At 29.3% G+C, this 11,205-nt stretch overlaps 1 protein-coding gene across 1 annotated transcript; it reads left to right on the forward strand.

Annotated features, from left to right (window-relative positions):
* The first annotated feature begins 7,540 nt into the window (after window positions 1-7,540).
* Window positions 7,541-9,194, forward strand: LOC111367411 (probable strigolactone esterase DAD2). The gene is made up of 2 exons (XM_022988264.1): window positions 7,541-8,033; window positions 8,428-9,194. The coding sequence occupies exons 1-2, from the start codon at window positions 7,663-7,665 to the stop codon at window positions 8,855-8,857; spliced, it is 801 nt and encodes a 266-aa protein (XP_022844032.1). The 5' UTR covers window positions 7,541-7,662; the 3' UTR covers window positions 8,858-9,194.
* The last annotated feature ends 2,011 nt before the right edge of the window (window positions 9,195-11,205 follow it).

The raw sequence follows: 11,205 nt of genomic DNA on the forward strand, positions 1-11,205 counted from the left end.
GTGTGTATATATTTTATAGTATTGGAAATATTATTTTCTATTCTTTTAAAAATATTTGTAATGTTGGACTTTAGGGTCAATTTACATTTTTAGGGTAATATTTTATATTATTTGTTTTTTCAAATAGGTGAAGTTTAACTTATGGGGTGTTTGAGCCACATTATTTCAAAAAAAAATATTCTTAAATAGTGATTTGTCATTATTTCAACCACACATTTTTCAATAAAATAATATTATATGCAGATCAAAAATTTTTCTTTATTTATTAACCACACATTTCCCATCAATACACTATTCAAGAATGCATTGTTACCAAAATAATGTGACTCAAACACTCCCTTAGTTTCGTTTGATTCCCATTTTTTAGCTATAAAAATAAAAAATATGATTGTTATCTATCACATTAATTCATCATATTTAATTTTGTATCTCTTGTATGGGTCCCGCTATAACTATATTTTTCATTCTCATTTTTAAGAAAATGGCTATTAAACAGGACCTTAAAATGATTTAGGGGATAAGCCTAACTTATTATGCATAAGTGATAAATGCATCTTTTATATAAAAATACAAAAAAAATACAATTTGTAAAGTTTATATATACTAAAAGGCTAAATGTATTCATACAAAATTTTTTTAATAATTAATTAGAATACATTTTAATTGTATGAAAGGTCCAAAATTTTTACAAATTATAATATTCATGTCTCAAACATTTTTTCGTTACATTCTTATTCTCCTGAACTCCAAATTTTTCTTTAATTTCTTTTATAATTGACGTGTTAAATTATTGTATAAAATAATTGTAAAAGTAATATGCTGTGGTTTTTTTTTTTTTTTTATATCAATAAACATGTTTTGGCTTTATTTAAAGGGATGTAGAATAAAGACTTATTTTTTCTTTATATTTTAAATAAGCAAAACAAATAATAATATGAAAATCATATTAATATTTGATCCTCATTTTAAAGTATGTTAACAATATTTTTGAACAAAAATATGATTAAGGACAAAATTTTCTGATCAATAAAAAGTTAAAAATAAGAATGTGAAGAAAAAACTTGAAAGATATAAGTGTTATAATGAATGAAGGTTAATGACCTCTAATGTAATTAAAATATGGTATATTTATATTTTTTTTTAAAAATGTGGTGTGTATATAACCACTTTTACTAATATAAGCCAAGGATAATATGACATTAAAATCCAATTAAAAAAGAAAAATAACTCATCCCAATTCAAATTTAAAACTGATGACCCTTTCATTTTTCGTCTTCTTCATCACTAAAACGTCAAAAACTTATTCAAAAACATAACACAAAGATATCAAATAATATGAAAATCATATTAATATTTGATCCTCATTTTAAAGTATGTTAACAATATTTTTGAACAAAAATATGATTAAGGACAGTTTTTCTGATCAATAAAATGTCAAAAATAAGAATGTGAAGAAAAAACTTGAAAGATATAAGTGTTATAATGAATGAAGGTTAATGACATCTAATGTAATTAAAATATGGTGTATTTATATTTTAAAAAAAAATGTGGTGTGTATATAACCACTTTTACTAATATAAGCCAAGGATAATATGACATTAAAATCCAATTAAAAAAGAAAGATAACTCATCCCAATTCAAATTTAAGACGGATGACCCTTTCACTTTTCGTCTTCTTCATCACTAAAACGTCAAAAACTTATTCAAAAACATAACACAAAGATATCATGAATATTCATTAGAAGCTAATACATTATTATGAATCAATAAGTACATTTGCACTTTTATGTATACTTAATTTCAGTTTCATTAGTTTAGTTTACTTTTTTAATTGTTAAATTTTATTTCGACTTATTTTAACATCTCTAGATATATTTTTATGTATTATTGAACAAATTTATAAAAATTTTAAGCAAAGATTTTGAATTAAAATTCAAATATGAAATCGATGTTGGGAATTTACTTAATTATACACAGCAAAAAATAAAATAAATTTCAATTTATGCCAAAGATCTTCTTTGTGTTTAGAGAGAAATTGTGATAAAGAATTATACATATGATGAATTCCTTCAAGGATTATCTACAACTTGAAAGCCGAAAATAGGAAGTCAAGAAGGAAAGAGAACATCTATGATCTACAATTCACAGGTATCCAGTTGTTCAGGCTCCAATAAAAATCCACACAAGAATAAGATTGAAAGAACTAGAGTTTTCTTTTCTTGTGCTAGCAAGAATATGAATTGTGTTTTCATATAAATTTTCAAACCCTTAATAGCCTATTAATATAAGTTCAAGTAGGCTTGGCCCGTCTCTTAAATTTAACCCGATCCAATATTTAATTAATCCAATTGATTAATTTTGTCCACGAATTAATTAATCCAATTAATGAATTCGGACATATTAACAAGCAACCTAATTATTTAGTTGTCCAACACTTGTCAATTAATTAATTGATAAATCTCAATCTTCTAGTTTTCCTCTTGTGTATGGCTCATCAAGTTTCCAATCACAATATCGAACGATGTGAACTATTATTTTGATCTAAACAAAATCGATAAATTAAAATACACCTTTTTAATTTATCAATAATTTACATTCATCGTCCCTAATCGATATCAACAATGTATCAAAACAATATATGTGACGAAAATGCAACGTGGTATGATAAAACTAAACTTTTTCGTTTACCGTGAAACTATTATCTTTCCGTCAATATGATCCAATCAATTACGAGATATTAATGTGTGTCAATCTCAACTATTGATCATATCTTTCATATACTTTAAGTTAATGTAAGTCGAAAACTCTTTTTCGATCTATGAGTACGTCTTGGCCAATGATCTCATTATCAACTTAACTGAATGAAATATAGATCATAATCTCTTACTATCTAAGAGTGACAAATTCTCTATTGATCATTCACAACCTTCATATAATTCTTCACATACCCGAATGAGGTCGTCGAACAACCATTAGCTGAACAACATCCAATATCACCAAAGTATAATTGTTCTCATATAAGGCACTATGATAACCTCGTGTCGAAGAACCAATTTATAGATTAACCATTGACATTCAGATAGTTATCCATGTGGAATCTATCCATTAGGTTTTCAAATTTTGTTCTATAATAAAATATCTACGTAACTTGTGAGATTAGCTACTTACTTTATAAATATGAAATGACATACATAATGGCATATTCGTAACAATGATATTCGTATCTCCTTATTACTTGCGACCACAAATGATTTAAGATTCAGTAATATATAATTTGTATCTTGTAAATATAACTTTTTGTGATTAACATATTACCAAGACTTGAATCTACTGATTCTATTGTTTAATTTATTAATATAATAAATTAAATAATAGACTTGTAATAAATGAAATGCATCAATTATGTATTAAAATTGTTTATGTCCAAAGTTAATTCGACTTAGGGCATAAAACTTATAAACTCCACTTGTGCTAGATAAAATCACTTGTGTATATAATTGTCATAAAAATCTACCTAACAATCATGTTTAGGATGTGACAACTCTTTGTCAATGGATTTGCAATATTATCAATTGTGAGAATTCGTTCTTTCTTTATGTCATTTCTTTGTATTATTTCTTTAATGAAATGATATTGCCTTAATACATGTTTAGATTATTGATGAAATCTTAGTTCCTTAACCTGCACAATTACTCAATTTTATCACAATACAAAGGTGAGTGATCAATAATGTTAAGAATTACTCCAAATTCATTAATGAACTTCATAATCCATAGTGCAACTCTTTGCTACTTCTAAAACAATAGTGTATTAGATTTTTGTTATTGAATTAAAAGTTGTTTAATGTTTGAGACATTTCCAACTAACCACTCAATTATTACGAGTAAACCATATCTTGATTAAAATTTGCTATCATTCTAATCTGAGTAAAAGTTAGTATCAGCATATTTATGAACTCTCAGTTCATTTTTTCTATATAAATTATTCTCAAGATTTTATATCTATCTCTATAGATCAAGTTGTTCTTCCCGTATCCTTAATGAAGATATCCTTTAACAATTACAATTTCAACGATTGAAATATAGAGACGTCATATCCTATTAATAGTATGTCATCTACATATTATATTAGGAATACGACGATGCTCCTATTATCTTCTTGTAAACATACAATTGATCTTCATTTTTAATATCGAACCTTCTAATTGTCTCATCACAGCTTCTAGATGTTTGCTTTAATTCTTAAGTGGATCGATCAAGCTTGCATACCTTGTTAGATTCCTTGAATTCAAAACCTTCGGGTTATGTCCTGTACACTTCCTCTCGAAAGTTCCTGTTAAAGAATGTAGTTTTAACATCGTTTTGCTATAATTCATAGTCATGGTATGTAACTATTACAAGCAAATTTCAAATGGACTTTATCATGGCTATAGGCTAGAAGATTTCATCAAAGTCAATTCCTTACCTTTGTTTATAATCTTTTTACTGCTAATGTTTCTCTTGTATGTATGGATATTTCCATCCATGTGTTCGATTAGTAATTTTGGATTAGTAATCATAGCTTCATACCTTCTAGGAGGTTGAATGATCCTACAAGATTATTTGGAGCTTACGTATCTTTAGAAGTCTCTACTACCTGAGCAAGATCATGTCTCTCAGCAAGTGTGGGATCGAACTTAGGTTCATCTACTTGGTTAACTATATCTGTAGATTCTTGAACTCCTTCATGATTTATTCTGTTCTATCCTCTTTTAGAATAAATTCTTTCTCTAGGAATATGACATGTTTTACGAAGGATACCTTCTTCTCAATTGGAAATTGGATTATAGGTTTTATTTCCAATTGCTTCTTTTGGATATCCCATGAATATGCGCTTTTCGAATTTAGCTTCAAGTTTGTCTTATTAGTGCACTTCACATAAGCGCTCCCAACCTTTAATATGGGACAACTTAGATCTTCTTCCTTTCCATAACTCGTATGAAGTTGTATCGACAACTTAGATGAGATAAGATTTACTATATAACACATGGCAATCAATGCATTATCCCAAAATGATTTTGGGAGGTTTGCATGGCTAGTTATTTATCCCACTATATCTTATAATCTACGATTCCTCTTTTCATATACACCTTTATGTTTTGGAGTATGTAGTGGATTCAACTACGAGAGGAGCTCATTCTCTTATAGATAATCTAAAATTCTCACTTTTAAATACTTTCCACCTCAATCAGGTCTTAATGTGATAATACATTTACCTACTTATTTCTCTATTTCTAACTTGAATCCTTTCAGCTTTTCAAGAGTTCTATGCTTGAGTTTCATCAAATATATATCACTATTTTAGTAAATATGATGAAATAATAGAGACCTCATCTAGCATTAATTGACATGGGTCCACATACATCATTGTGTATTAGACCCAGTAACTGTGCAAATTTTTCACCTTTTCAAGTAAAAAGGGATTTGATCATCATGCTTAGATTCAAAATCATTTGACCCAAGTATACATCTCTATGTAATTTTGAATTACATTTTCATTTATGTGACATAATCTGCAATGCCGGACATATGTGTTATTCAAATTATCATTTTTATGCTTTTCAAATTCTATACTCATTATAGGACACTCAATATTTAAAATATAAATGTCATTTTATAATTTATCATAGCCATTAAGATTTTATCAAGATAAAAATGAACAACAATTGTCCTTAACATTGAAATAATTCATGTCCAAACATGGAACTTAAATAATGGTCTTGGTAATGGTGAGAACAAAATAACATTTCTCTAATTCTAATAGTTAGCCTAAAGGCAACAATAAGAAATATGCTTCTATAAGCAATATAACAACATTTGTTCATTTTTAACGTGCAGGTCAACTTCTCTATTTTGCAGTGGTCTACTTCTATTTAGTTTATGCATATTTATACAAATATGAAATTATATCTGGTCTTTAATACCCTAGAAGCTAATGAAGTATATATAAGCCTTGCAGCATTCCAGTATGATAACAAGCGTCATTAGATTTTTTATTGTCCTTTTCCACTTTAACTATTTTAGCCACCTTGGACGCTTTGTCAAAGTCCTTTTAAACTTTGTCCTAGTATCCTTAGATGAATCAATAGCTTGCCCACTACATACTTTGATATTGGGCTTAACAATCTTAAGCATATTAAGTAACTTAGGAAGTAATCACTCGAGTTTATTCATCTTTAAATTCACAATTAGCTATGAATAACTCTTTGGCAAAGATTGTAGAATCAAGTCAATACTTTGTTCATGGTTCATGGCTAAGCTCAATTAAAATAATTTCACAATGTAATTCATCTTTAGTACATGAGCACTGACTAAAGATGCTTATGTCATTTTGCACCAGTATAGTTTTTAGAAGTCTCATATCCTTCTACAAATGATTATTCATCATACAACTCTTTGAGATAAAAATCAAAAATTATCATCTATACCCTCATGTTGCTTTTATCATTCGAGTGATATAATGCAAGCATCACACAAGTCACAGTATTGTCATCATCACTATGTTATTATAGCAGCCACCTATTCCTTAGTCAAGTCATTAGCAGGTGTCTCTGGAAAAGGTTACTTGAAAACATAACCAATTTTCTCATATCTGAGAACAATTCTCAGGTTGTGCCAATCAAGAAGACTTGATTTGGTTGTTGGCATCTAGTATGCCTTTTAAATACTTAACTATTATTCATGATTCCATAAATATAAATAACGAAAAATAAAAGAATAATATGTAAAATGCATCAATTAATTTAACATGGTCTTTTATTAAATATATTACGTTGAAATTTATAACCCACTCGCATAAACTTATGAAATCCATACTTGACTCCATGTGGGTTGAGATCCCATTTCTTATATTGATAAGACAAGAAATTTCATATTTTTCATCCATTAGTACTTTTTACTTTTGTGATTAATTGATACCTAAATTTACTGAGTACCTTTATATTTTGATTTAGGTTGCAATTGGATGGAAATCATGAAAGTTAGGAGAAAAGAGCAAAAAATGACCAAAATGAAAACAATTTAAAGTTCAGGGACCGAGTTACAAATAGACCATAGATGAGACAGGCAACAGAATGACAATTCGAAGTTTTAGGAGCTAATCGGATGAGGAAAGAAGTCAAAGAGATGAAATATAGTCGAAGCGATATCACATATCAACTTTCAGGTGAAAATTTACGCTCTAGATTTCTAGCCTCTGTTTGAGACTCATTTTTGGCATAGTAAACTTGTGAATTGGAAAATTCCTGTATCTAGCAAAATTGTAGCCAAAAATTTTTTTTTTTTTTTTTTTTTTTCTTTTTTGTGGGTTGGGGTGGGGTGGTGTTGGGTGGTCAAATGACCCAATGCACTATATCACTGTGGTTAGCACCAATACACACTGGAGATTCAGCTGTCACCTTCTCAAACTAGACATCCCAAGTCACCTTAGCAAATACTACCAACGTAGATATACTTTCTACGTAGCTATATAAATAGCAGACCAAACATACACTACACTAATATATGTGAAAAATATCCACTCACACAAAACAAAATTCATACAAACATTTCCGCTCTCTAAAGTCTTTACCGAAACCCACCAAATCTTTTCCCTCATATTCATCATTTTCAAATCTAGAAGATTATGGGCCAGAGTCTATTAGAAGCCTTGAACGTGCAAGTGGAGGGCTCTGGCAAGAAAATCCTTGTCCTAGCTCATGGCTTCGGCACGGATCAGTCCGCATGGAAGCACATTCTACCATTTTTCTTGCGTGATTATCGGGTTGTCCTCTATGACCTTGTGTGTGCGGGCAGTGTTAACCCTGATAGCTTCAATTTTCGTCGTTACACCACTCTCGATGCCTATGTTGATGACCTTCTGCATATCCTCGATGCTCTTGGTGTCGAGCGCTGTGCTTATGTTGGTCACTCTGTCTCTGCCATGATCGGAATTTTGGCCTCTATTCGGCGACCAGAGCTCTTCACCAAACTCATCCTCATAGGTGCTTCTCCGAGGTAATTTATCCAATAATTTTGCTGCATCTTGAAATACTTGGACAGACAAAAGTAACAATTTTACTTTGTGTTTAGACCAGCCCAGAAATGGGAATCTTTGTGCCTTTTGTTGTTCAAAGTGCCAATAAAGTGGAAAGCATCTTGTCAATATATTTAATGAGTATTCACTAAAGTTCATTGATTTGCTTAAAAACTACTCAAAGTTATGTTTTAATCGAAACTATTCTAGTGATTATTCGCATTTGAGATATTCAAGAAATTGCTCGATTTTTTAGCAAAACAACACTCCTATATCTGATCCATTTGACGTATCTTATTCTCAATCATCCGATCGCACAAATGAGTTTCTTTTTTTAACGAAGATTACTAATCAATATTGAAAATTTATTTCCAGATTCTTGAATGATAGAGACTACCATGGTGGCATCGAAGAAGGAGAAATTGAGAGTGTGTTCTCGGCGATGGAGGCAAATTATGACGCATGGGTAAATGGGTTCGCTCCGCTAGCGGTGGGAGCCGACGTGCCGGCGGCAGTGAGGGAATTTAGTCGGACGTTATTTAACATGAGGCCAGACATAACACTTTATGTATCAAGAGTTGTTTTTAATAGTGATTTAAGGGGTGTATTAGGCCTAGTCAAGGTGCCATGTTCCATAATTCAAACAGCTAGGGATGTGTCGGTGCCGATGTCAGTTGCGACTTATCTGAAGAACCACCTCGGAGGGCGGAGCACGGTGCATATTTTGGATGTTGAGGGCCATTTGCCCCACCTTAGTGCCCCTAATTTATTGGCGGAAGAGATCCGGCTAGCTTTATCCAGGTGAAGAAGTGTGTCTATATCATGTGTTTGAGACGAGAAATGGCCCAGTACGTGTGGTACTGCTAAAGTTATGTGGGTCAATCAGAACCGTTGAAACACATGGGAATAAGATAGGGCAGATGTTGACACGTTGCCAATAAATTGTGGACGAGAGTCTAATGCGATTATTAGGTATCTCTTTTAGAAGAGGATAAGAATTTGCCTGACTTTTTCCCATTTTCGTTTGGTTTTGTTTCGTTTGTCAAATCTCTTTTGCTTTTACTCTTTTTGGATTTCTCTTTGTTTTCTTCTAAGCATGTAATATCTTATGTGCTTTATAAAAGAATGGAAATGGTGCCCCTAGTGTGTATATATTTTATAGTATTGGAAATATTATTTTCTATTCTTTTAAAAATATTTGTAATGTTTGACTTTAGGGTCAATTTACATTTTTTGGGTAATATTTTATATTATTTGTTTTTTCAAATAGGTGAAGTTTAACTTAGTTCTCGTTTGATTCCCATTTTTTCAGCCATAAAAATGAAAAATATGATCGTTATCCATCACATTAATTAACCATATTTAATTTTGTATCTCTTGTATGTGTCCCAGTATAATTATATTTTTCATTCTCATTTTTAAAAAAATGGCTATGAAACAGGACCTTCAAATGATTTAGGGGATAAGCCTAACTTATTATGCATAAGTGATAAATGCATCTTTTATATAAAAAGACAAAAAAATACAATTTCTAAAGTTTATATATACTAAAAGGCTAAATGTATTCATACAACAATTTTTAATAATTAATTAGAATACATTTTAATTGTATGAAAGGTCCAAAACTTTTACAAATTATAATATTCATGTCTCAAACATTTTTTCGTTACATTCTTATTCTCCTGAACTCGAAATTTTTCTTCAATTTCTTTTATAATTGACGTGTTAAATTATTGTATAAAATAATTGTAAAACTAATATGCTGTGGTTTTTTTTTATATCAATAAACATGTTTTGGCTTTATTTAAAGGGATGTAGAATAAAGACTTATTTTTTCTTTATATTTTAAATAAGCAAAACAAATAATAATATGAAAATCATATTAATATTTGATCCTCATTTTAAAGTATGTTAACAATATTTTTGAACAAAAATATGATTAAGGACAAAATTTTCTGATCAATAAAAAGTTAAAAATAAGAATGTGAAGAAAAAACTTGAAAGATATAAGTGTTATAATGAATGAAGGTTAATGACCTCTAATGTAATTAAAATATGGTATATTTATATTTTTTTTTAAAAATGTGGTGTGTATATAACCACTTTTACTAATATAAGCCAAGGATAATATGACATTAAAATCCAATTAAAAAAGAAAAATAACTCATCCCAATTCAAATTTAAAACTGATGACCCTTTCATTTTTCGTCTTCTTCATCACTAAAACGTCAAAAACTTATTCAAAAACATAACACAAAGATATCGTGAATATTCATTAGAAGCTAATACATTATTATGAATCAATAAGTACATTTGCACTTTTATGTATACTTAATTTCAGTTTCATTAGTTTAGTTTACTTTTTTAATTGTTAAATTTTATTTCGACTTATTTTAACATCTCTAGATATATTTTTATGTATTATTGAACAAATTTATAAAAATTTTAAGCAAAAATTTTGAATTAAAATTCAAATATGAAATCGATGTTGGGAATTTACTTAATCATACACAGCAAAAAATAAAATAAATTTCTGCCAAAGATCTTCTTTGTGTTTAGAGAGAAATTGTGATAAAGAATTATACATTTGATGAATTCCTTCAAGGACTGTCTACAACTTGAAAGCCGAAAATAGGAAGGCAAGAAGGAAAGAGAACATCTCTGATCTACAATTCACAGGTATCCAGTTGTTCAGACTCCAATAGAAATCCACACAAGAATAAGATTGAAAGAACTAGAGTTTTCTTTTCTTGTACTAGCAAGAATATGAATTGTGTTTTCATATAAATTTTCAAACCCTTAATAGCCTATTAATATAAGTTCAAGTGGGCTTGGCCCGTCTCTTAAATTTAACCCGATCCAATATTTAATTAATCCAATTGATTAATTTTGTCCACGAATTAATTAATCTAATTAATGAATTCGGACATATTAACAAGCAACCTAATTATTTAGTTGTCCAACACTTGTCAATTAATTAATTGATAAATCTCAATCTTCTAGTTTTCCTCTTGTGTATGACTCATCAAGTTTCCAATCACAATATCGAACGATGTGAATTATTAGTTTGATCTAAACAAAATCGATAAATTAAAATACACCTTTTTAATTTATCAATAATTTACATCCGTCGTCCCTAATTGATATCTAACA

The sequence above is a fragment of the Olea europaea genome, chromosome 18 (genome assembly GCF_002742605.1).
Source record: "Olea europaea var. sylvestris chromosome 18, O_europaea_v1, whole genome shotgun sequence".
NCBI lineage: Eukaryota > Viridiplantae > Streptophyta > Magnoliopsida > Lamiales > Oleaceae > Olea > Olea europaea.

Excerpts from the sequence above, each read along its gene's own strand:
- LOC111367411 (XM_022988264.1), top strand. The coding sequence starts at position 7,663 with ATGGGCCAGAGTCTATTAGAAGCCTTGAACGTGCAAGTGGAGGGCTCT. Across the intron at positions 8,034-8,427 it reads CTCATAGGTGCTTCTCCGAG|ATTCTTGAATGATAGAGACT; the intron begins GTAATTTATCCA and ends ATTTATTTCCAG.